The sequence below is a fragment of the Hyperoodon ampullatus genome (assembly GCF_949752795.1).
Source record: "Hyperoodon ampullatus genome assembly, chromosome: 4".
NCBI classification, from domain to species: Eukaryota; Metazoa; Chordata; class Mammalia; order Artiodactyla; family Ziphiidae; genus Hyperoodon; species Hyperoodon ampullatus.
The window spans coordinates 33,230,179-33,256,679 of NC_136917.1; the positions used below are offsets into that span (position 1 = coordinate 33,230,179).

The 26,501-nt window shown below is 47.1% G+C and overlaps 1 protein-coding gene across 1 annotated transcript; it reads right to left on the minus strand.

Moving 5' to 3' along the window:
• Window positions 1-2,807: 2,807 nt before the first annotated feature.
• ACP5 (acid phosphatase 5, tartrate resistant) lies at window positions 2,808-4,848 on the minus strand (the record flags this gene model as incomplete). Its single annotated transcript, XM_079703382.1, has 4 exons — window positions 2,808-3,361; window positions 3,752-4,097; window positions 4,226-4,353; window positions 4,564-4,848. 4 exons carry the CDS (start codon window positions 4,846-4,848, stop codon window positions 3,083-3,085), a joined length of 1,038 nt encoding a protein of 345 aa, XP_079559508.1. The 3' UTR covers window positions 2,808-3,082.
• Between the last annotated feature and the right edge of the window lie 21,653 nt (window positions 4,849-26,501).

Genomic DNA, 26,501 nt, shown 5'->3' on the forward strand with positions numbered 1-26,501 from the left:
TGTTGAGAGGGTGGATGTGGCCTGACTCTCCAAGTGACAACTTCCTGGCTGAGTGAGGGTGCTGGTGCCAGGCCCAGCACCTGGTGTGAGGGAGGGGAGTGGGGAGATGATAATATCCATGATGGATGAATCAGATGCAGTTGCTCGGGAAAAGCGGGAAGAGATGAGACTCTGTGACTGGTCTTCAGTAATTCTGCCATGTTATTTCCTGTAATTTACAAGGCATCTTTTTTTTAAAAACATCTTTATTGGAGTGTAATTGCTTTACAGTGTTGTGTTAGTTTCTGCTGTATAACAAAGTGAATCAGCTGTATGCATACGTATATCCGAATATCTCCTCCCTCTTGCAACTCCCTCCCACCCTCCTTATCCCACCCTTCTAGGTGGTCGCAAAGCACCGAGCTGATCTCCCTGTGCTATGCAGCTGCTTCCCACTAGCTATCTATTTTACACTTGGTGGTGTATATATGTCAATGCTACTCTCTCACTTCGTCCCAGCTTACCCTTCCCCCTCCCTGTGTCCTCAAGTCCATTCTCTACATTCTCTTTTACTTCACTCTGTATGACAGACTCTAGGTCCATCCACCTCACAATTAACTCAATTTCATTTCTTTTTATGGCTGAGTAATATTCCATTGTATATATGTGCCACATCTTCTTTATCCATTCGTCTGTCGATGGACACTTAGGTTGCTTCCTACAAGGAATCTTTCTACCCATGGCTGTGTGCTGGCTGACATTGTCCCCTGAGCTGGAAGGAAGCCCTCTAGGAGGGAATGTGTCTACCCTGCCTTATTCCTTTGGGTGCTCCTTGAGTTGGCACAGGACTTGGTCCTTGGTGCTTGGTAGACATGCCTGGCCATTGTGGAGGAGGGGGGCCAATTCCCCTCCCTGCCACTAGTTCCCTGTGTCAGCTTGGATGTGTCACTTCTCCTTTCCACCCTCTGGGCCCTGTGAACTGGGATATTGGGCTAATTCCACACTCTGGGCCCTGAAAACAGGGACACTGGGCTGACTTCTGATTCAGACCCCTGCCGGCTTGGAGCCTCTGAGTCAGTGGGAAGAGGCAGGGTGGCCGTGAGCTGCCTTGACTGTTGTGGTTAAGATTGAAGGTCTGATGCTTCCTGGATATGACCTTGGGCACCTGACTTAATCTGTTGAGCTTCTGTCCTCTGAGAAGCCAGGATGACGCTGGCCCTTTCCTCCTGGGTCAGGATTAGAAGGGATAGCGGGTTAATTTGGCATAGAGCTTGGTGGGTGGTAATGTCAGCTGGAAAGAACTCAGGGCTGGCATTCTGGTAAGACAGCTTTGCTTAATTTTAATAGTAACACGTTACCTTGTAACAAATTCAGCAGTGTTGACTGCTACAAAGTAGCAAACAGAAGGTGCCACTTCCATCAAGTCCCTTTCCCCAGAGAGGTGAGGCAAGGGATGCTCATGACACACGTTCAGCCTTTGCAGGTATTCTTTTATTGACTATTTGGCAGTGACCAAAGGATGCTTGATTCAGGAGACAGCTGCACCCCCATTGCCCAGAACTCAGTAACCTCACTTATTTTACCCAGGGTGCTATTTCATTCTATTTAGGTGGGCAGGCAGCTGGACCCAAACAATTGGGTCCCTGGCCCCGTAGCAGCTGAAGTGGCCGTTGAGGGCAGGCCAAGAGAGCAGTTCCTGTGACTGGTTGGCTCAGGCTCTTTGTGGTGGGTGTTAGTCAACTCAGAAGCCCAGAGGGGAACTGGGTTTCTCTGCAGCTTTCGGTTCAGGGTGAGCATTCTGCTTTCAGCATTCCTCGGCAGGAACAGGCCCTGAAATAATTCTGCTTCTGGAAGTTTTCCTCCATACGTACTTGCACAGATGTGCAAAAGCATGGGTCCAGGTGTGTCCACTGCAACTATGCTGGTAAGAGGGAAAGATAGGAAAAGATTTCCGCAGGCCTCAGCAAGGAGCTGGTGACATAAGGCAGAAACTCCATGGCTGTCAAAAAGCAGGGCAATCCTGCTCTTGGGAATGTATTTGGTTTATCCTACAAGCATATCTGCATATGTAGGAAAGAGGGAAAAACCGTTCAGGTTTGCTTTCATTTGCACACAGAAATCCTGCAAGGAAGCCCAAGGCATTTACAGAAAGCTATTTCCTTTCCAGAAAGGTGGAGGGATAGATGGGAAGGGGGTGAGAGATATTTTACCTTTGTACCGTTTAGATTTTCGAACCATATGAATAGCACCGATTCCACAGTGAAATGAACAAAAATGAATGTTCTGATATGAACAGTCCACTTGTGGTCAAATAGAACCCCCCCACCCCAGAAGAGGAAAAAGAACCTCCCCGTCAGTCCAGTGGTTGAGACTCCGTGCTTCCACTGTGAGGGGCATGGGTTCGATCCCTGGGAACTAAGATCCCGCCAAAAAAAAAAAAAAAAAGGAAAAAAGAAAAACGCACACAGAACTGTGTATACATTGTGATGCTTTGTGTGAAAAAAGGAGGATGTTTTTATTATGGAAGGAAAGAACATGATGATGGCTGTCCCTAGGAAGGTGAGCATGGGGGAGGAAGGCTTGCTTCACGTTGGACCCTTCTTTGTGTTTGGTCTTTACTTAAAATCGCATCCATGTATGAGGCCAGTTGGTTATGGATGAGGCTTAGAGATGGAGACGCAGACCAGCAAGTGGGGGAGCCCCAACCCTTTCAAGCCCAGGTGATACATCTTGCCAGTGAGGTGAGGAAAGGGATGCTCATGATACACGTTCAACCTCTGCAACTATTTTTTTTATTGACTATTTGGCAGTGACAGAAGGATGCCTGATCCAGGGGAGGGTTTTCCCTCACTGTCCCCCAATGCCCGGAACTCAGGCTGGGCGAGCCCGGCCAAGGGGCCTGGCACTCTGGCCAGAACACATGTCCATGCTTCTTTCACGTATGTGGGCATCCTTGTCACAAAGGCCATGTGGCACCACAGTTTCTCATCTGTCCTTCTCCTTCCCGCTCTGCCGTAGTACCACCGGCCCTTGAGAAAGCCTGCCCATGGGCAGGGGGTCCCAGCGGGGCCCACTCACCCACCAGCAGGGAGGCGCCCCTAACTCAGGCCCCAACGTGGAGCCCCCGTCGGTGCTGGTGCTCAGACCTGGCTTGCCTTGGCAACTTGGTCTTGAAGAGGGACTTGCCCGAGGCCTCGATGTAAGTGATACTCATCTCTTTGGGGCTGATCTCAACGTAGGCGAAGCCACCCAGTGAGTTCTCGGCCCCGTAGTGGAAGCGCAGGTAGCCGTTGGGGACCTTGCGCAGGTGCTTCTTCGAGGGGTCCATGAAGTTCCCGGCCCCGCTCAGCACGAAGCCCACGCCATTCTCATCCTGAAGGTACTGTGGACAGAGGAAGCAGGGTCAGTGGAGCCCCCAGCCCCTCAGTGAGGTTGACCACGGGCTTGGTGTCTACCTGTCTTGAGTCCAGGGTCAGGCCTGTGATGGACCACAGAGTCACCTTGAGCAAGGGACATACTCTACCCCCTCCTGTCCTGGGCCTCAGTTTTCCCACGTGTGAGAGTGTATTGATCTGAGCAATCAATAGTCAACTGGGACCCGTGAGACGGCTTTTAGGGAACTTTGGGCTGTTTTCTGGTTAGCGAGCATAGAGTTTGAGAGAGAGTGACATTCAGGGGGCTCCCAAACAGAAGGACCCCAATATGCCATGTGGCACAGTGGCTGGGCTGGGGACCCCTTACCAGGCTCTCGCCCCACCCTCAGTTCCCTCACCTGCAGGTTGTGATCGTGGCCGCACAGGTAGGCGGTGACCTTGTGCGTGCTCAGCAGTGGCAGCAGTTGCTTGACCAGGCAGTGGGTGGGCCCGTGCTCGGCGATGGACCACACGGGGTAGTGGCCGGCCACCAGCACGTAGTCCTCCTTGGCCGCCGCCAGCTGCTTCTTGATCCAGGCCAGCTGCGTGCGGGCCATTGCCAGGTTGCGGGGCCTCTCGGGCTGCTGGCTGGCAAAGTCGTCCGAGTTCCCACACAGTGTCACTGTGTCCAGCATGAAGATGGCCACGGACACGTTGGACCGTGGGATCTTGAAGCGCAGGCGGTAGTAAGGGCTGGGGAAGTTCCTGTGGATGGGATGGAGGTGGTGGGCGCCCGTCTTGGGCAGAGAAGCCCCAGGCTCAGCTCTGGCTGATGGATCTCTTTGCCCACCTGAGCGAGGCTGGCGGAGGGACAGAAGGAGGGGCAGACTCACCAGCGCTTGGAGACCCTGGAGTAGGCTATCTGTGCCGAGACGTTCCCCAGATGGTCGTGGTTGCCAGCCAGCACGTGCCAGGGCACGTTGCGGAGTGAGGAGGCAGAGAACACATCCTCAAAGGTCTCCTGCAGCAGACAGAGAAGGGAGCCCCACCCCCCCGCAGGTTCAAGCAGCCATCGGATGCTCCTACCAAGTCAGGCGCTATGTACAAGGGAGACGCTGAGTGTGCTAGGTGTCTCCAAGTGTCATCTTCCCTCTGCCCTCTCCAGAGTCAAAAGGTCGAGTGGCTTCTCCACGCATCCCCCCGCCTCCACACCTACTCCAGTGGCGCACACCTGGAACCTCTTGTCGTTGGCATCCTGCACGCCAGTGAAGTAGAAATTGTCCCCCAGGGACAGGACGAAGTCTGCGCCCAGGATCTGCACGGTCCTGGCAATCTCCTTGGCATTGGCCATTTCCCGGGCTGTGTAGAACGGGGCATTGGGGACCCCTCCCCAGTCACCCACGGCAACAAAGCGCAGGACAGGGGCGGGGGCGCTGCGGGTGTTGGTACTGGTGCCGGCAGCCCGGGGGAGCACCAGCGAGGCTTGCAGGATGAGCAGCACCGTCCACGTGTCCATCTGGGAGGGGAGAGACAAGCGTCTGGGGCATGGGCAGCATGCGCCCCCCGAGATCCCCACTTGCCCTGTTCTGAGAAAGGAGGAGACGGCTCCCTGCAGGGATGGCCTGGCTCCCTAGCTCCCGGGACTTGAGTGCAAGAGCTGGCTGGGAGGGTCAGGGGGCAGGCAGGGTCCAGCCAGCGGGGCGGGGAAGAGGGGGTATGCGGGGCCCAGCACTCACCCTGGGGGAGGCACAAGCCAGTCGGCTGGGGGCTCAGAGAGGCAGGTGAGCTCCAGAGCAGAACTGGCCGTCACTGAGCCTTTATTCCCTGGGGGCGGAAACGGATCATTGGAGAGGATGATGCAGTTTCTCCGCCAACTGTTCCAGAAGCCCTCCCCTCGGGTCATGTGAGCCTTGGAGTTAGTTCCCTGGCGGCCTGACACGGGGATTCGAGGCGGGAGCGGGGGTGGGGGTGGGGGTGGTCTGGCCTATGAGTGCAGCCGCGCCTGCCCCACAAGCTCTGCGTCTGCCCACAGGAGCGCGTTTGTGTCGTGGGCCTCGTGTGTGCTGTGTGTGCAGCTCTATCTGTGCGCCCCGGCCAGGCACCTCCCGTGTGTGTATCCGTGTCCTCCGCGGACGTGTTTGTCTGCCAGTGCCTGGGTGTGTCTGAGCTGTTTTCTGCGTGTAGCCAAGCGTGCCTGCCTCGGTCACATGTCTGCTGTGTGCCTGGGAGTCCCATGTCCCCGTGGCTGTGGACACTGAGCTGGCAAGGCCTATGTGGCAAGCCTGTGACGCGCGCCTGCGTCCTCAAGTGGAACTGTGTGTGTGGGACGAGGACTTGTGTGTCCCTGTCTTGTGCCCCAGCCGAGTTGTGTGTCTACATGTTGTGTCTCTCAGCTGAGTTGTAGGTCCGGTGTGTGAGGTGTGTTTGACAACGTCTGAGCACGAGTCCCAGGGTCACCCCCCCTCCCCCAAACAGCAGGGGCTCCCTTTTCCAGGAAGTCCTGCCCACACCTTCCTCTCTGCCCCACCCCCCATTCCTGCAGGAGGAACCCAGGCAGGAGGCAGCTGGTGGGAAACCGTGTGACCGCAGACTTTTGACCCTCACACCCTCAGACCCTGAGGGCAGGGGGGCAGGCTACGGGGCAGCGGGGCCCCTGCACTTGAGGCCGCTCTGACCTGCCCCTCCCCTCCCTGCCTCCCTCCTCCCTGCCTCCCTCCTCCTGGCCCTGACTGCCCCCTGCACACTCACGCTGGTTTCCTACAGCCTCTTGCGAGAGTGGATGGGGGCCCCTCATTCACGGCCCCGCAGCCCCGACAAACAGGAAGTAGGTCACGAGGGCAGACGGAGACCCCTCCTCCGGCTGGAGACCTCCCGCCGCCGGGCGGTCTCACCTGGCAAAGGCTGGGCCAGAGGTCAAGGCCCGGCGCGGCCGCGCGAGTCGAGCTGTAGGAGTGCGGGGTGCTAGCCGTCGGGGCTGCCCCGGCTTTAAGGAGGCGGCAGCTAGCCCGCCCTGCCGGCGGGCAGGGGGCGGCCCAGGTGATCCCCGGCGGCAAGCGCGAGCGCCTGGGCCTCCTGGCCAGGCCGGCGCGCCCGGGGATGCTGCTGGGCCACTGCGCGCCACCACGCCTGCGGGGCGCACTTCTGTAACAGGAGGTAACGCTCCCTGGAGGGCGGCCCAGACCTGCCGATTGGGCTGCAGCTCGGCCGGGCAGGGTGGCTCGGGCACCCGATTTCCTCCCCCTGTCCCCACGCAGGCAGAGTCTCCACCTGCCTGCGCACTTGGGGCGCCCACGGCCCCCACGATCGCAGCGCTGGGTGGGGCCTCAGCCCCGGGCTGCGCCACACTCTAGTGAGGAAGTCTGTCATCTTCAACCTCAGTTTCCTGGTCTTTAGGTGTGAGGGCAGAAGAGTCCAATCTTACTTAGAATCGCAAATAATTTATGTTGAAACACCCCTCCAGGAGCTGGGGCTGCAACCCTTCCCGCCTCCTTTTTTTTTTTTTTGCGGTACGCGGGCCTCTCACTGTTGTTGGCCTCTCCCGTTGCGGAGCACAGGCTCCGGACGCGCAGGCTCAGCGGCCATGGCTCACGGGTCCAGCCGCTCCGTGGCATGTGGGATCTTCCCAGACCGGGGCTCGAACCCGTGTTCCCTGCATCGGCAGGCGGACTCTCAACCACTGCGCCACCAGGGAAGCCCTCCCCCCTCCTTTTGAAGGTGGGCGGGAGGCAAAAGAGTTAGTCTCATCTGAAGAGTAAAGTGTGGGAAAAGCAAAAGATGAGAACTTTCTGGTGGAGACACCTGGCAGACACCGCCCTGACAGATGATCCAGGTGAACAGCATAGTGATGTCTTATCGATATCACGTGGCCCTGACATAATGTCATGAGAAGGGCCCCTCACCTCCTGGGTTTCTCCCGTCACCTATAACCACAGGCTTATGATGAGAAAAATACCAGATACACCCAAATCCAGGGATATTCTACAGAATACCTGCCTAGAACTCTGCAAAAATGGCCCAGTCATGAAAAAGCAACTTTGAGGGGCTGTCACAGACTGGAGGAGACCCAGGAGCTGAGAGGACGAACTGAATGTGGGATCTTGGGCCAGAAAAGGGGCACTTGTGGAAAAACTGGTGACATCCAAACAAAGCCTGGAGTTTTGTGAATAGTAACACAACTAAGAAACAGAATCGCGTATAGGTTCCAGGTACATCATGGTTCCAGATGATGCTGGCCATAGAGGCAACAGTGAGGTGTATGTTGGAACTCTTTGCATTTTTTTGTGTGCAATTTTCCTGTAAATCTATAATTACTCCAAAATAAAACAGTTTACTTTGAAAATAGGCATGATCCAAGAAACTTAAACGTGGATTCGACATGCACTGAGCACCTGCTGTATGCCCAGTACTGGCAGACCCAGCAGGGAACAAGACAGATAGGAAACACCTGCTCTGCTGGGGCCCCATGTGCTGGTGAAATTTATACTCTAGCTGATAATTACTTTCCATTCTTTAGGGGTGGGGTGGGGCATTCTCCTTCCATTTTATACTTTATGTATTGTTTGGATTTTTGCTTGAAAAGCACTGTTATTTTGCCAGCAGAATAAATGCAAACTTCCTCCTAACGTATCTGTGGTCTGAATGTAAACATGGGAAGCAAAGACCTCATCACAGATCCAGGGCAGTGATTGTTTTCTGGGGAGACAGGAAGAGGAATGGAATTGGGGCTCAGGGACAAGGGAGTGTCAGGAAGGGGGCTTCAACTTTATCCCTACTGTTTCCTTTCACAGAAAAGGAAAAAAAACTTATCTGAAGCAATTAGGACCAAATGTTAACATTTGCTTCTTCATGTGGCAGGTCTGGGGGTGTTTGAGGGATTATCTTCTATGCTTTCTGTATTTTTTTGAGATCACACAAAATTATAATATTTATTATCATATCTTATTACCTGGTCTTTAAAGAAACATTGGAAAATACTGAAAAGTACCAGGAAAATGATTATACTCGTCTGCCTAGAGAGTGACTATTCAGTAGTTTTTTTCCATTAATTTTTCTATGCCTACATGTGTCTTCTGAAAAATGGGATGCTATTGACACCATTTTGTTTTTGTTTTTTTGGCCATGCTGTGCATCACGCAGGGATCTTAGTTCCCCGACCAGGGATCAAGCCCATGCCCGCTGCAGTGGAAGCGTGGAGTCTTAACCACTAGACCACCAGGGAATTCCCTACTGATACCATTTTTTAAGTTTGTCAAATGCTAACATTTTCTATATCTTTGAAATTAAAAAGTACAAAAGCACATGCACACAAAAAGAAATCAGACTTCTTGCGGAGTGTGTAATGAAACTTGTGAACCCTTGGCTATATCTCTCTGGTCACCTCTGGGGTTCTGAATAAACTCTTTTCCCTCCATTCACCCAGGGGAGACCTGCTTCTGCTGATTTTCTGTGGAGGTGGATCAGGATTTGGCTCTGAGCCTCCCTCCCCCTCCACTCCTGCCTTGCTTCCCAACACCAACGTCAATCCCATGGCTGAGTTCCTCCCTGCCCTCCCCTCCCCTCTCTGCCCCAGCTCTCACCACTCCTCTGGCCTTCTCACCCTTCCTGGAACAGGAGCCCTCGCTCTGACTTCAGGGCCTTGGCACTTGCTGCTCCATTTTCCTAGAAGGCTGTTCCTTCTCCAGCTACCACCGTGGCTCCCTCCCACTGTATTTAAGTTCCTTTAACTTATCTAAAAAGCATCCCTCCCACCCCCATCCTGACTCCCTCTTAACTTGCTGTAGTTTTCTCAGTGGCCCTTATCGCTGCCTGATGAACCAAACTCTGCTTATCTTGTTTTCAGTCTGTCTCCCCACCCAAATGAGGTCTGAGGAGACAAGAACTGTCTGCAGTCGGTGGTGTTTGCTGCTGTTTCTCTGGCGTTTGGAATCTGGGGCCCACAAAGGCAGCTGCTCAGGAATTATCTGGGGAAGGATGGAATGAAGGGACTCGCTTGCACGACACACTCTTCCCTCCAGTCTGAACGTGCAGCTTCCCCCCACCCTCCTGACTTCATCCTTTGAGTGGATACCACTAACTCCTTTACAGCTTGCTTCAGATCTAAACGTTGTTGTTTTGTTGTTGTTGTTTTCTTTGTTTTTTGGCCAAGCTGCATGGCATGTGGGATCTTAGTGCCCCCACCAGGTATTGAACCTGTGCCCCCTGCATTGGAAGCAGGAAGTCTTAACCACTGGACCACCAGGGAAGTCCCAAATGTTGTTGTTGTTTTTGATAATCTGTCCAGGACTCTTGGAGATATGTCAATGTGTACATCTCCTTCGTGTTGGGGCCACTGTGTGCAAGTCACACTAAGGACAGTGTATCCTGACCTCAGGGCCTTTGCACTTGCTGTGCCCTCCACTGGCCCACTCTCCCCCACCTTCTTGTCCTTGAGCATTTGGCTTCAATGCCACTTCCTCAGACTACCCTGACACCCTGACTCAGCACACACTCCCGACACCTACTCCCCTGTCTCTACTGCTGTCAAGTCTCTGCCCCCCCTTCAAAGAAATTCCCATGAAAGCAGGTCTGGGTGGACAACAAATGTCCACTCGATGGGGTCAGAAGTGGGGCAGGCGGTTAGCATTACTTCTGACAAGCACGGTCAGTGAAGGGAGGTGTGCAGCAGATTGGTACATGTCGTGAGGAGAGCCTGAGGTGGGAGATATCAGGAGGTGGGGATCAGGAGCTAATGGCCTGGAGCTATGGAGTGTGGACTGGATCTGGACGGTGACAGGTTTTCAGGATAGGGTCCAAGCTGTGTTTTTAAAAGATCAGTCTGGAAAAAAGCACGTCACAGACAGATCTATATCGCCTGTCTCTCTATATCTATTATTATTATTATTATTATTTTGGCTGCACGGCATGTGGGGATCTTAGTTTCCAGCCCAGGGATCGACCCCATGCCACCTGCAGTGGAAGTGCAGAGTCTTAACCACTGGACCGCCAGGGAAGTCTCATTTCTATATCTATTTATATGTATCTATCTGTATATCCATTTAACTACATCTATCCATCTATTTAACTGTATCTCTATCCATTTATTTTTATCTATCTATCTACCTATCTCTATATCTAGCCATTGATCTATATCTATCCATCTATCTGTATCTCTATCTATCCATCCATTAATTTTTATCTATCAGTCTATCTATCTATCTATCACACTATATCTTGATACAAAACTACAAGTGCTTGGTTGCTACTCACCAAGAAGAAATAATTCTGGCGCCCACAGGAACAAAATTAAGAGTGGTATCTTCCGGGGATGGTTGCCCTGGGAAATTATTAATTTCCACTTTACTGAATTCATCTTTAAAAATTAAAAGCTAGTAAAGATTTTGTAATCAGGAAAACAGTATTTACCTAAATAACCATTCTGATGAAGGCATGGATGACTGTTGATGGAGGGTGAGCCTACAATGAGGGGGACACTGCCCCCCACAAGTGGCTGGTATAGTTGGGTCAGCCCTCCAGGATGGCTGTTTAAAGGTGGTTGCGCCAGGGGGCTCTGCAGCCATCTGCTTGAGTTCAAATTCCAGCTCCTCTGTTGTTATTTAGCTGTGTGACTGTGGGCTAGGGGCTTTACCTCTCTGTACCTTATTTCTTCATCTTTTTTTTTTTTTTTTTTTTGCGGTACGCGGGCCTCTCACTGTTGTGGCCTCTCCCGTTGCGGAGCACAGGCTCCGGACGCGCAGGCCCAGCGGCCATGGCTCACGGGCCTAGCTGCTCTGCAGCCTGTGGGATCCTCCCGGACCGGGGCACGAACCCGTGTCCCCTGCATCAGCAGGTGGACTCTCAACCACTGCGCCACCAGGGAAACCCTGGTTCTTCATCTTTAACACGGGTGATGTTACAGTTATTCAGTACAGAGTGTTGTGTACTGGCACCAAAAGTCCTGTCACAGATGGAACATGCAGAAGAGGACCTTGTTCATAGCCAGCACCCCCTATAAGCTAGCTGTCACTGCTTGTTATTATTATCACTATTATGTGTATTATTATTATTATTATTATTGTGTATGTGTATTATTATTATAGACTAGGGCAGTGGCAATTTGGATAAACTGAACATGTTTAAGAGGCAGAAATAAGAAGTTGGGGGACCAACTCATGCCAGTTTGCTGGAGACTTTCCTGATTTTAGTATAGAAAGTACCACATCCCAGGAACCCTCTCAGTCTTGGGTAAATCAGAAGGATAGTTGGTCACCCTAAGATAAATCTTGGGACCCAGTGGTTAGAGGGAGGAATCTCTGGCAACTTCCAGCTTTCAGGTCTGGAGAACGAGAACCCAGACCCAAGGAAGAAACTCAAGGAGAGGAACCATTTTGGGGGAAGTGGACAAACCTGAGCATGGGTACATTGAATTTGAGGGGCCTCTTGCTTGTCTGGGTTGGAGAAGACAGGTTTCCCTGTGGGGATCACGGGACAGAGGTCCCAGTATCTTATTCTGAAATATTTGGAACACACAGCAAAGTTGAAAGAATTGTCCAGCGAACAGCCACACACTTGCTTCTAGATACTGCAATTAAGATTTGCGTATATTTGCTTTAATATCTATCCATCCCTTCACTCATCCATCTTACTCTTTACCTATTTTAATATGTTGCAGACATCTGCACACTTCCCTGCCAAGGCTTCAGTGCTCATACCATTAACTAGAATTCGATATTTGTTTACAGTTCTTTTCTCTGATGTGAAATTTACATACAATGATATGTACAAGCCTTAAGTGTACACTGGGCAAGTTCTGATAAACCTCAACTACAGTCATGAAAGAAATAACTTACTCAACCCCCATGAGATTCAAAACAAAAAATAGAAGTAAATGGAGGCAGCTCTGGTTCTGCTACTTGCGAAGCTCTGTGACCTGGAGGGAGTGTCTTAACTTGTCTGGGCTTCAGCTTCTCATCTCTAAAATGGGAAGAGCAAGGGTGCCTGTCTGAGATCTGATTGTGGTTGTTGTGGGTATTGAACACGTGAATTCGTGTAGAAATACTGAGGAGTGCCTGGCATGTAAGGAGTGCCTTGAGGGACTTCCCTGGTGGCCCAGTGGGTAAGACTCCCATGCTCCCAATGCAGGGGGCCCGGGTTCGATCCCTGGTCGGGGAACTAGATCCTGCATGCGTGCCACAAGTAAGAAGTCTGCATGCTGCAACTAAAGATCCTGCATGCCTCAGCGAAGATCCCGTGTGCTGCAAGTTAGACCCGACGCAGCCAAAATAAATGAATAAATATTTTAAAAAGTTTAAAAAGTGCCTTGAAAACACTCACTTATAATATTACCCAGTTGGAACAGTGAAAAGAATTACTCTTGGTGGAAGAAGAAATAAAGAGGTAAGTATATTGCTGAAAAATTTCAAAGATGGCCATCAGAGGAACCTAAGCATGGGATCTACACTGGTGTGGAAGGCAGGTGGAAGGAAAGGGTGGTTGTGAGCTAAATCCTGATCCACTGCTGCAGACAATCAGCAGATGAGAGCTCCATTCACCTGTGCGTGATTAGAGGGAGAAGAGCGTATTCAGTATTCAGAATCGTGGAGATGCCCAGAGAGAAAGCTAAGACTTCATGCCCTGAAAAATGTCTCATTTGTTTTAATCATGTGCATGTGCTTTTGTATTTTTTAACGTGCTTTTGTATTTTAATTTAACTGTAATTTGAAAAACATAGACAAGATTCTGACACCTGCTCCAAATGGATGAACCTTGAAGACATTTTTTTTTTTTTTTGTGGTACGCGGGCCTCTCACCGTTGTGGCCGCTCCGGACACGCAGGCTCAGCGGCTATGGCTCACGGGCCCAGCCGCTCCGCGGCACGTAGGATCTTCCTGGACCGGGGCACGAACCTGTGTCCCCTGCATCGGCAGGCGGACTCCCAACCACTGCGCCACCAGGGAAGCCCTGAAGACATTATTATACTCAGTGAAATAAGCCAGTCAGCAAAGGTCTGTATGATTCCACTTCTACAAGGTCCCTAGGGTGGTCAGATTCACAGGGACAGAAAGTAGGATGGCGGATGCCAGGGGTTGGGGGAGGGGGAATGCGGTAACGTTTAATGAAAACAGTTTCAGTTTTGCAAGATGAAAAGAGTTCTGGAGATGGATGGTGGTGATGGTTACACAACAATGTGAATGTATTTAATGCCACTGAACTGTACAATGAAAAATGGTGACAATGGTAAATTTTATCAAAGTTGAAAAAAAAAAAAAACCAGAAAAGCACAGAAGATAATCCTAAAACACCCCTGTACCATCACATGAAGAAGCAAATGTTGTAATTGCTTCAGATATACATTTTCCTTTTTATGAAAGAAAAAAAAACTAGTAGAGATAAAGTTGAAGTCCTCTCCCCCTTGTAATTTCAATTCAAAAAATCCTAAATAGTTTACAGTGAGAAGTCTCCTTCCCATTCTGGTCCTCCGCTTTGGAGGGAAGAAAAGTTACCAGATTTTTGTGTCTCTTTCCAGAGCTGGTTAATTGATTTCAGGATGGTAATTTTTTTTTCTTTCTTAATTTATTTTTAATTTTTGCCTGCGTTGCGTCTTTGTTGCTGTGCGCAGGCTTCCTCTAGTTGCTGCGAGCGGGGGCTACTCTTCATTGAGGTACGCGGGCTTCTCATTGCGGTGGCTTCTCTTTGTTGCGGAGCACTGCCTCTAGGCGTGCGGGCTTCAGTAGTTGTGGCACTCGGGCTCAGTAATGTGGCTCGCGGGCTCTAGAGCGCAGGCCCTAGTAGTTGTGGAGAAGGGGCTTAGTTGCTCCGTGGCATGTGGGATCTCCTGGGACGAGGGCTGGAACCCGTGTCCCCTGCGTTGGCAGGCAGATTCTTAACCACTGCGCCACCAGGGAAGCCCTGAGCTGCTAACTTTAAGTTGAAAAGTCATATGATAATTTGGCTGAATTAAGAAGCAGTATCGGAATGTTTAAAAGAACATATTTCAAACTCCTATTTATATGTTTAATTTTTAGATTTGTAACAATGCTAAGGACTTCAGAAGCATTTGCTTGGTGGAGGGATTTAAGATTAAAGAATCAAATATAACACTTTTATAAATGCCATCTGCAATATTTAAGAGATTTCAACCCACTACATTTCTAAATGGACCCAAATATGTATCCAGTGACCTCTCTGAAAGTGATGGTCCACTTTGCCAGCTGTATAAGTAACATAATAGCTGTAATTGGAACCGAAGACTTAAGAGAAACTCTGTTTTTAAAGGTACAATTTAAATTGACTGTATACTTTCAAAGTAACCACAAAGATGGATTTTTCTAGGCACCAAAGCTGCCCCAAATCCAGACACCGTCGTGAGTTTGATTTGAGGAACGCAAAGACCAGTGTGGCTGGAGCAGAGGGAGCCAGGGGAAAAGTGGGAGGAAACGAAGGCAGGGAGGTAAGGGGTGCGTGCGAGTGCTTTGGGGGCTGCAGGGAAGAGGGTTTTTATCCCCAGGGAGGTGGGCGCCGCGGAGAATTCTGAGCAGAGGTGGCACTAATCAACAGGTTTTGCATAATTTCCACCAGCTGTTGGGCTGTGGACCACAGCTACTTGGTGGGTGCTGCGGGTGGGAAAAACCGGATCCTTGTTGGTTCCCCCAAGCCCGGTAAACAAAGTCTGAAAATCTTGACCTCGGAAGCTCCCCGGGACCCCCAGCAGGGGCCAGAATGCCGGGCGCCTTTCTCAGACTCTTGACCTGTCCACTGCTGCTTCCGCGTGGGCAAATCCTGAACTGCAGCAACGTCCTGTAAACCGTGTTTCCTTTTTGGTGCGCAAAGGCCCCCTTGTTCAGGGTGTGGAGGGTCGGGCAATGGATCCAGCCAAGGTCTGCCTCCCTTCCCCCCCACCCCCAAGCTCCCGGTGGGAGGGATGAGTGAGCTACACGGGGGATTCAGATGTTTGCAGGATAATCTGATGAGCAGCCCGCGTCTCAGAAAATTGCAAACCAGATTCTCAGAGATAGGGTCTTTGGGCAGAGTCTCCAAGGACCAGTCGGAGTTTTTTAGGAAGGTACAGTAAGAAAAGACATCCTAGGCAGAGGGAAGGGTATGTACAGAGCAAGGTCAAAACTGAAATCCTGATCTAACTCCCACCCCCCACCCCTTAACTGCTCCTCTCAACCTGGGTCATGGGGTCACCATGTGAGCCCCACACCTAGTACTTGTTCTGAATGTGTCTCTTCCTCTCACTCCCCCCATCCCCATGGCCATCACCCAGGGCCAGACAGCCATCACCTGGGCCATAGTTGTCTGTTCCAATTGCCTTCAATTCCTAGTCATCCATCCCAGTCCCAGAAGAATCTCTCTCCAGCTCTCCCCTGCTCACACACCTCGCATTGCTCCCTAGTGCTCTGGAGAGCAAGTCCAAGCCATTCAGCCTGGCATCTGAAGTCGTGGAAGACCTGGCCCTGCCTGCTTCACCATATAGCTAGCATGAACAACACATGAACAATAATAACAAAAATAATAATAACAGCAAATACCCACTTTACATGCTGCCAGGCCGTGGGTCATGCAGTATAAAGGCAGTCTCAGGGAGTTCCCTGGTGGTCTAGCGGTTAGGATTCCGGGCTCTCACTGCCATGGCCTGGGTTCAATCCCTGGTGGGGGAACTGAGATCCTGCAAGCCACGCGGCTCAGCCAAAAGAAAAAAAAAAAAGGCTCTTTCACAACAGCCTTATTATCCTCGTTTTACAGAAGGACATTCTGAGGTTCAGAGAAGTCAAGGGACTTGTCCAAGGTCACTAGCATGCCTGTGAACTCAGTTCTTTCCAACTCCAAAGCAGAGGCTTAACTCCAACTCTGTCCACTCCATGGCACATCTCTGGTGTGATAGGTTTAACTTCTTTGCTATTCCTCTGTCTTAGCTCAGGCTGCTATAACAATACCATAGACAGGGAGGCTTGAAACAGACATTTATTTCTCAAAATTCTGGAGGCTGGGAAGTTCTGGAAGATCTTGACACCAAGATCAAGGTGTCAGCCTATTCAGTTCCTGGTGAGGGCTCTCTTCCTGAGTTGCAGACGGCTACCTCCTCTTTTTTTTTTTTTTTTGGCTGTGGCTTGCAGCATGTGGGATCTTATTTCCCCAACTAGGGATTGAACCTGTGGCCCCCTCAGTGCAAGCATGACGTCTTAAGCACTGAACTGCCAGGGAAGTCCCCCATAAGGGCTTTATTCTACCTTGAGGGCCCCACCCCCGTGACCTCATCTAACCCTAAGTACCTCCCAACGGCCTCATCTCTAAGTACCACCATATTGGGGGTTAGGGCTTCAACATAAAAACTTCTGAGGGATGCAAATATTCTGTCCATAACATCCTCCCTTCAGATAGTGAGGCCTCATTCCCCTTGCCTTGAGTGTGGGTCAGACTTCAGCGAAGCACTTAAAAAAAAAGACAAACTTTTTATTTCGATACTCTTGTAGATTCACATGCAGTTTTAAGAAATAATACAGAGATTCAGTACGACCTTCACCCATTTCCTCCCAATGGTAATATCTTACATAACTCCAGGGCAATATCCCAACCAGGAAATTCATACAATCACTGACCTTATTCAGATTTCACCAGATTTACATGCACTGGTGTGTGTATGCACACGAGTGTGTGTGTTTAACTCTTTGCAGTTTGTCACATGACTAGATTTGTGTGACTACTATCACAGCCAGGATACATAACAGTTCCATCACAAGGGTCCCTTGTGCTACCCTTTTGTAGTCCCTGTCACCTCCCCCTTCCAACACCTGGAAACCACTCATCTATTCTCCACATCTACAGTTTTGACATTTCAAGACTGTTATAAAGTATATCCATTCAATGAAATATTATTCAGCAATAAAAAGAAATGAAGCACAGATACATGCTACAACACAGATGAATCTTGAAAACATTATGCTAAGTGAAAGAAGCCAGTCACAAAGGACCACGTATTGTAGGATTCCATTTATTGCAATATCCAGAATAGGCAAATTTATTGAGACAGAAGGTATATTAGTGATGCCTAGGGCTGTTGGATTGAGGGTAGGGGATGGGGTGCCAGGGATAAAAGGGGCTGACAGGTAACGGTGCAGGGTTTTTATGTAAGAGTAATGAAAATATACTGAAACTGATTGTAGTGATGGTGCACAGTTCTGTGAATATACTAAAAGCCATTGAATTGTACACTCTAAATGGGTGAATTGTATGGTATGTGAATTCTATCTCAAGTGGTTTAAAAAGAGAGCATTGTATAACTGGAATCATACAGTACGTAATCTTTGACATTGGCTTTTTCTTTTCACCCAAAATAAATTTCTTGAGATATGTCCAAGTTGTTGTGTGTATCAATAGTTAGTTTCTTTTTATTTTGACTAGTATTTCATGGTTTGTACCAGTTTGTCTAACCATTCACCCACTGAAGAACATTGGGGTTGTTTCCAGTTTTTGGCTATTAAAATAAAGCTGTTACAAACATTTATGTACAGGTTTTTATGTGAATTTAAGTTTTCATTTCTCTAAGATAAATGCCTAAGAGTGTAATTGTTGGGTTATATGGAAAGCACATATTTAGTTTTGTAAGAAATCACCATACTCTTTTCCAGAGGGGCTGTACCATTTCACATTCCCACCACCAAAGCACGAATGATCTGGTTTCTCTGCATCCTCACCAGCATTTGGTGACATTGCCTTTTATTATTTTAGCCCTTTAAAAGGGGCACAGTGATGTCTCATTGTGGTTTGAATTTGCATTTTCATAAAGGCTTATCATGTTGACATTTTCTTTTAAATGTGCTTACTTACCAACTTTATGTCCTTTTCCATAAAATGTCTGTTCATGTCTTTTGCCCATTTTCTAATTGGGGTCTTCTTCTTCTTCTTTTTTTATTTTTAAATAGTTGAGTTTTGAGGGACTTCCCTGGTGGCGCAGTGGTTAAGAATCTGCCTGCCAATGCAGGGGACACAAGTTCAAGCCCTGGTCCAAGAAGATCCCACGTGCCATGGAGCAACTGAACCCATACGCCACAACTACTGAGCCTGCGCTCTAGAGCCCACAAACCACAACTACTGAGCCCGCGTGTCACAACTACTGAAGCCCGCACGCCTAGAGCCCGTGCTCTGCAACAAGAGAAACCACTGCAATGAGAAGCCCGCGCACCGCAAAGAAGAGTAGCCCCTGCTCGCAGCAACTGGAGAAAGCCAGTGAGCAGCAATGAAGACCCAATGCAGCCAAATAAATAAATAAATAAATAAATAAAATTTATTAAAAAATAAAAATAGTTGAGTTTTGAGAGTTCTTTATATATTCTAGATAAGAGTCATTTGCAGATATGTGTTTTGCAAACATTTCCTCTCAGTCTGCAGCTTGTCTTTTCATCTTCTTGCCAGCCTGTCTTGCAGAGCAAACAATTTTATACATTTGATGAAGTCCAATTTACTGGTTTTTCCTTTTATGGATCTTATTTTTGGTATCAAGTTTAAGAACTCTTCACTAGTCCTAAGTCCCAAAGATTAGATTTTCTCCTTTTTTCCCTAAAAGTGTTATGGTTTTATGCATTACATTTTCATTTCATCCATAATTTGAGTTAATTTTGGTACGAAGTGAAAGATTTAGATAATGCTTCTTCCCTCTCCCTCCCATAAATGTCCAGTTGCTCCAGCATTATTTGTTGAAAAGTCTATCCTTTCTCCATTGACTGTTTTTGTGTCTTAAAAAAAAATCAGTTGGGCATATTTTTGTGGGTCTATTTCTGGGTTCCCTATTCTACTCCATTGTTTTAGGTATCTATCCTTTTACCAGTACCACCATATCTTGATTTCTGTAGCTGTACAGTAAGCCTCAACATTGGGCAGAGTGATCCCTTCCATTTTATACTTTTTCCAAAATTGTTTTCAGCTATTCTGTGACCTATGCCATTCCATATAAATCTTAGAACAAGTTTGACTATGTCTATGCAAAATCTTGCTGGAATTTTGACAGAAATTACTTTAGACTTATCTGTCAAGGGGAGAATTGTCATGTTTACTATGTTGAGTCTTCTAATCCATGGACATGGTATGTCTCTTCATTTATTTAGATCTTTGATTTCATCAGCATTTTGTAATTTTCAGGATATATATCCTGTACATGTTTTGTTAGATTTACACCTAAATATTTAATCTTCTTTGTTACAATTGTTAATGGTATTCTGTTTTAAATTTTGGATTCCATTGGCTCACTTAAATTTAAAAAAATATTTTAAAATTGAAGTATAGTTGATGTTCAACATTATGTAAGTTACGGGTGTACAGTATAGTGATTCACATTTTTTAAAGGTTATATTCCATTTATAGTTATTATAAAATATTGGCTATGTCCCCTCTGTTGTACAATGTGTCTTTGTAGTATATTTTATTTTATTTATTTATTATTATTTTTTGGCTTGCTGCATGGCTTGAGGGATCTCAGTTCCCCAACCAGGGATTGAACCTGGGCCATAGCAGTGAAAGCCCAGAATCCTAACCACTAGGCCACCAGGAAACTCCCACCTTGTAGTATATTTTATACGTAATAGTTTGTACCTCTTAATTTTTCCTTGGGCATCTGCAGTCACTTTCTAAATTCGGCCATATATCTGGTTGCCTGTGAGTATTGTAATCCTTAAATCAAAAAGTTGAAAAAGAAAGAAAGAAAGAAACAAAAAAGATACTGTTCCTTAAAATCTCCTGGAAGCCACTTCGGCTGGTAGGGGTTGAAACAATGCTAGCTAGACTCAGTGTCTGCACCTCAGTGATCAAAAACAGTAATCAGCCATCAGAACATAGAACCCAGATAATTGGAGGACAAGGTCTTTTTGTCCCACCCTGGGTCTAGCAAGCCACACCTGGCATAGGTGCCACTGTCTCCAAAGCTGTCTGCCATGGGCTGAGTGGTGGGGGATGGGTAGTCACTCTTGCACTAAAGGCTGAAACTGACTGAAATGGCTGCAGTGGAGTAGCCAAGATTTCCCATGGAAGCCACGAATTCAAATAAGACTCCATCGTTTCCAAAGAGTTAACTTCAGAGAGTTTGTGGCAGTACAATTGTTGTTTATGTGGGGAATCAGGTACCTGGTGCTTCCTTCTCCACCATCATCCCTGACATAACTTTCTACACAGCTGCTTTTCTCTTTTCCTTTGGCCTGCCACTCGGCTTGCGGGATCTTAGTTCCGCGACCAGGACCAGGGATCAAAACCGGGCCCCCTGCCATGGAAGCGCGGGAGTCCTAACTACTGAACGGCCAAGGAATTCCCTACACAGCTGCTTTGAATGTCCCAATATCTCAAAGAATCTCACTCCAGCGTCTCCTCCAGAATTTGGGCAGTCTATGGTATGTCTAAACTCCATAATCTCTTGCCCCAGATATTTGTGGGTCTCTAGTCTGCTGTGCATCTTTACGAGCAGTGCCTGCTGCTTTTCCTACCTGAGAGCTGAGTTAGGCTCAAGAGAGACCAGCGCCTTGTGTCCTCCAAGCATCTCCCAAACAGGTTAGAACAGACTTACACAACAATTAGTGGGTAAGGTTTGCTTTGCTCCCTACAGTTCAAGGGCCAGGTTCCTAAAATTGGGCAATGGGCTACTGTCACAGCCCAAAGGGAAGAAAGGCAGAGGCCACAGTAGAAAGGGAAGATGTCTCTCAGAGACAGAACTGGCCAACACAAGGGATCAAAGACCCCATCAAGAGACCGGTCCAGTAGAGGTGAGGTCTGTCTGAATTCAAAATCCCTTGGCTGGCAAAAAATGTCTAGACTTAAGGGAGTTGGAGGATGGGCTTTGTAAAAAAAAATTATTTTATTCAAATATAGTTGATTTACAATGTTGTGTTAATTTCTGGTGTACAGCAAAGTGATTCAGCTATATATATATACACACACACACACACACACACACACACACACACACACACACACATTCTTTTTCATATTCTCTTCCATTATGGTTTATCACAGGATATTGAATATATTTCCCTGTGCTATATAGTAGGACCTTGTTTTTTATCTGAGGAAGGTGTTATAGCATCTACAGTCCAGTCAGAAGAGACAAGCCATCTTCGGTATATTAATAAGGAGGATTTAGACTTCCCTGGTGGCGCAGTGGTTAAGAATCTTCCTGCCAATGCAGGGGACACAGGTTTGATCCCTGGTCTGGGAAGATCCCATATGCCATGGAGCAACTAAGCCCGTGCACCACAACTACTGAGCCCAAGTGCTGCAACTACTGAAGTCCGTGTGCCTAGAGCCTATGCTCTGCAACAAGAGAAGCAACTGCAATGAGAAACCCATGCACTGCAACGAAGACCCAATGCAGCCACACACAAAAAAAGGGATTTGATATAAAAATTATTGGCCAGTTTAAAAGAAAATTTTAGTTTTATTGGAGTATAGTTGATTTACAATATTGTGTTAGTTTCAGGTGTACAGCAAAGTTATTCAGTTATACATATACATATATCCATTCTTTTTTAGATCCTTTTCTCATATAGGCTATCACAAAAAATTGAGTAGAGTTCCCTGTGCTATACAGTAGGTCTTTGTTGGTTACCAATCTTAAGTATAGTATAGTAGTAGTATCTTATATCTGTCTATCTATATATAGTTTCAATTTTAGAAACGTGGAAGATGGGTCCTGTGGGGTTGGAACACAGGATCCTAAGAGAGGGAGAGAGGGGTGCAGCTTGACTGGTGATTGTTTCTCTGAGGAGCCTCAACGAGGCGGGTTCTGCGAGTGATGAGAAAACTACCAGCTGGAGTTAGCAGCTGATGCTAGGAGGACATGCCTTTGCCAGGGTGAAGAAGCTGGTTTGACCAGAAACTGGAAGAATCAAGTCCCTTCTCCCCCCTACAGCCTTTCAGTCTCTCTATCACCCCCTGTTGGTAGCCTCTAAGAGGGAGCCTGCACCAAGGCAGAAACATGGTTTGCTGAGACCCAGTTCCAGCAACACACACAAAAATCTGTAGGGATGAGATTGAAGCTGAGAGACAGTAGCTTAATAAGTGATTCCCACTCTGCTTGAAGGATACAACCCCCCGAGGAGGTGGTAAAGCACAGATTTTGAGGTGCTGCTGAAAATTTGTGTTACAAATGACCTGCTCAATTCAGTAAAAACTCGTATGTGTACTGTCTTTTGTAAGAAGAGCATCCATCTGATCTTTTTAGCCCCTTTCCTTTCCCTGGTAAAAGGTCCCCTCTCCTAAACTCTCATGGCTATCCTTGAGTTAGCCCCAGGATACCAGGTGACAGGTAAGAGAAAGGAAGTAGGAGTTGAGGCAAAGGCCTCCCCAGAGATGTTTGTGAGCCATGCACACCTGGGGCCAGTACTTGTCATGCCCATCCCAGTGAAGGCTCTGTGAAAGTAAGGAACACTGCAAGGAGATGAACATAGGGCAGAGTTCTGCCCACAGAAGAGGAATCGGTTCAGGAAGAGGAGACCAAGCATCCTGGGGGTAAAGGAGATCCTGGAAATAAGAGTGAGGAGGCAGAATGTTGAAGCAGAGAGTAGGTTTCCAAAAAGACAAAGGCTAGGGCTCCAGAGGAGGAATAGCGGGGTCCTGGGGTGTGGGGGATGGAAGAACAGAGTGGGAAGAGTTATGTAAGATGGAAGAGCAGGGTCCCAATTGGATAGAGTAGTAGGGAAGAGGGGAGCCACTGGTTTTCAGAGAAGATGAATGGGATCTAGAACAGGAACAAGTTAACTGTAGTACATTTTAAAAAGTACTACAAAGCTACAATAACCAGGACAGTGTGGTACTGGCATAAGTTTAGACATATGGATCAATGGGACAGAATTGAGAGTTTAGAAATGATCCCCTACATTTATGGTCAATTGATTTTCAACAAATGGCCCAAGAAAATTCCATGGGGAGGGACTTCCCTGGTGACCCAGTGGTTGAGAATCCACCTTCCAATGCAGGAGACATGGGTTTGATCCCTGGTCGGGGAACTAAGATCCCACATGCCAACTAAGCCCATGCACCACAACTAAAGAGAAGCCTGTGAATGGCAATGAAGAGCCTACAGGCTGCAATGAAATATCCCGTGTGCTGCAACTAAGACCCGATGTAGCCAAAAATAAATAAATATTAAAAAAAAAAGAAAGGAAGTCTATTCCACATGGTTTCAGGGGCTGGAGGAGGGTGTGAATGGAGGGTTGCTGTTTAATTGGGTATAGAGTTTCAGTTTTGCATGATGAAAACAGCTCTGGGATTGGTTTCCCATAGTCAATGTACTTCACACTGCTGAACTGTACACTTAACAATAGTTAAGATATAAATTTTATGGTATGTGTATGTCATCACAATTAAAAGTATAAAGTTTTAAAGCAAGAGAGTGAAAACACTACTCACAGAATGGAATAAAAATTTGAAAATAATATATCTGATAAGGTATATTATTTACTTGCATGAAGAGTAAATAAAGAACTCCTATAAATCAATAATAGAAAGCCAGACAACCCAGTTTAAAAGTGGCAAAACACTTGGGACTTCCCTGGTAGTCCAGTCGCTAAGACTCCACACTCCCAGTGCAGGGGGCCAGGGTTCGATCCCTAGTTCGTTCCCTAGTCAGGGAACTAGATCCCACATGCCGCAACTAAGAGTTTGCATGATGCAACTAAAGATTCCGCATGCCACAACTAAAGATTCCGCATGCCACAACTAAAGATTCCGCATGCCACAACTAAAAGATCCTGCATGCCACAACTAAGATCTGGTGCAACCAAATAAATAAATATTTTAAAAAGTGTCAAAACACTTGAACAGACATTTTTCCAAGGAAGATATACTAATGGTCAAGAACATATGAAGATTTCTGAACATGATTACACATTACAAAAATGCAAGTCAAAACCACAACGAGGGTGGGGGTTAGGTGAAATGCATGAAGGGGGTCAAAAGATACAAATTTCCATTTATAAAATAAGTCACGGGAATGTTATGTACAGCATGGCAACTGTAGTCAATAAATACTGTACTGTAGATTTGAAAGTTGCTAAAAGAGTGGAGCTTTAAAGTCCTCATTGGAAGATAAATTTTTTTTTGTAACTATGTGTGGTAAGAGAGGTTAACTAGACTTACTGTGGTGATCATATTGAAATATATACAAATGTGGGAGCATCATGTTGTACAGCTGAAACTAATATAATGTTATATATTAATTATAACAGTTAAAAAAAACCCCATAAGACACAACTTCACACCCACTAGAATGGCTAGAATCAAAAGTGAAAGAATAAGTGTACTTGAGGATATGGAGAAATTGGAACCCTCATACACTGCTGGTGGGAATACAAAATGATGCAGCCACTTTGGAAAACAGTCTGGCATTTTCTCAAAACTTAAACCTAGAATTACCACATGACCCATCAATTCCACTCCCAGGCATATGCCCAAGTGAAATAAAAGCACATGTTTACCCAAAAACTTGTACATGACAGCACTGATTTGAAACAGACTGTCAGCTACTTCTCCAGCAAAGATGGGTTTATTCAGGATCAGCAGAGAACTGCAATTCAGAGTGTGCAACCACCGCAAGCTGTGTGCAAGTCTCCCCAGAGCAAGGGAAGGAGAATGCTTTTACAGAAGGGAAAAGGACTTTGGGAGGGTTATAGTAAACAGTCTACGGTGTTTCATTGACTGAATCTTTGCCAAGAATGGAGTCTTTCTTCTTCCTCTTGGGCTCTGCTATGATTGCAGGGTGTGGGAGCTCCCCCTTCTGCTCTCCTGACTCTATTTAATTAATTTTTTTTATTAAATAAGTTTTATTTAAACAAATAAATGTTTATTAATTTTTTATTAATTTTTTTACAAATGCTTATAGCAACATTTTTCCTAATAGTCAAAAGGTAGTAACAATCCAAATGTCCATTAACAGATGAATAAAGAAAATGTGATATGCCCATATAATGCAATATTATTCAGCCATAAAAACAAAGGAAGTATTGATACCTGGATATCCCTTGAAAAAATTATGCTAAGTAAATGAAGTCAACAACAAAGTCCACATATTACATAATTCCATTCATATGAAGTCAGTGAATACTGAAATCTATAGAGACAAAAAGTAGATTAGTGACTGCCTGGGGCCTGAAGGAGGAAAATGGGAAGATACTGATAGCTAAAGGGTAGAGGGGTTTCTTTTTGAGATGATGGAAATGTTCTAAAATTGACGACAGGGACTTCCCTGGTGGTCCAGTGGTTAAGACTCCACATTTCCACTGCAGGGGGCACGGGTTCCTCCCCTGGTTGGGGAACTAACATCTCGCATGCCGTGCAGTGGTGGCCAAAAATAAAATAAAATAAAATAAATAAAATAAAATTGACCATAGTGATGAATATACTGAAAACCACAGCACTGTACATGTTAAAGTGGTCCATTGTACATTTTAAAGTGGTCCATTGTATAGTATGTGTTGCATCTTAACAAAGCCTTTCAAATAAATGGCTAAATGCATTAAGAGTTTGCAATCCAATCTCTTAAGCATATTAATAGTTTCTGGGTACATCCCACATTTATATGATGTGGAACATTTATAATTTAATGTGGGACATTTATAACAATTATAATAATGTGGGACATATATGACATTTATAATTTATTTTCTTTTATCAGTGAAAACAGGAATTTTGCTGTACGGCTATTACAGTTGTTTACATCTCAAAGTGCTTTAAGAACACACTGAAAAAATAATGTAAAACATACATCTAGGGCTTCCCTGGTGGCGCAGTGGTTGAGAGTCTGCCTGCTGATGCAGGGGACACGGGTTCGTGCCCTGGTCCGGGAAGATCTCACATGCCGCGGAGCAGCTGGGCCCGTGAGCCATGGCCGCTGAGCCTGCGCGTCCGGAGCCTGTGCTCCGCAACGGGAGAGGCCACAGCAGTGAGAGGCCCCCGTACCGCAAAAAACAAAAAACCAAAAAACCCCTCATACATCTAAGAATTTAATGAACATGTCTCATAGCTTGTGACTGGTGAGAGGAGATCCTCCTGCTCCAGTCTGGCCTGGCCCTGGCAACCCACTTGCTCTGGGCTTGCTCCTCAAGGGGTCGGTCCATCTAGAAACAGCTTTGAGTAACCTGCTTACACCTGTGCCCCATTCAGGTCCGAAGCAGGATTTGGTTGAAAGCAAAGATCCTTGGAGGGTCAGAGCGGAAT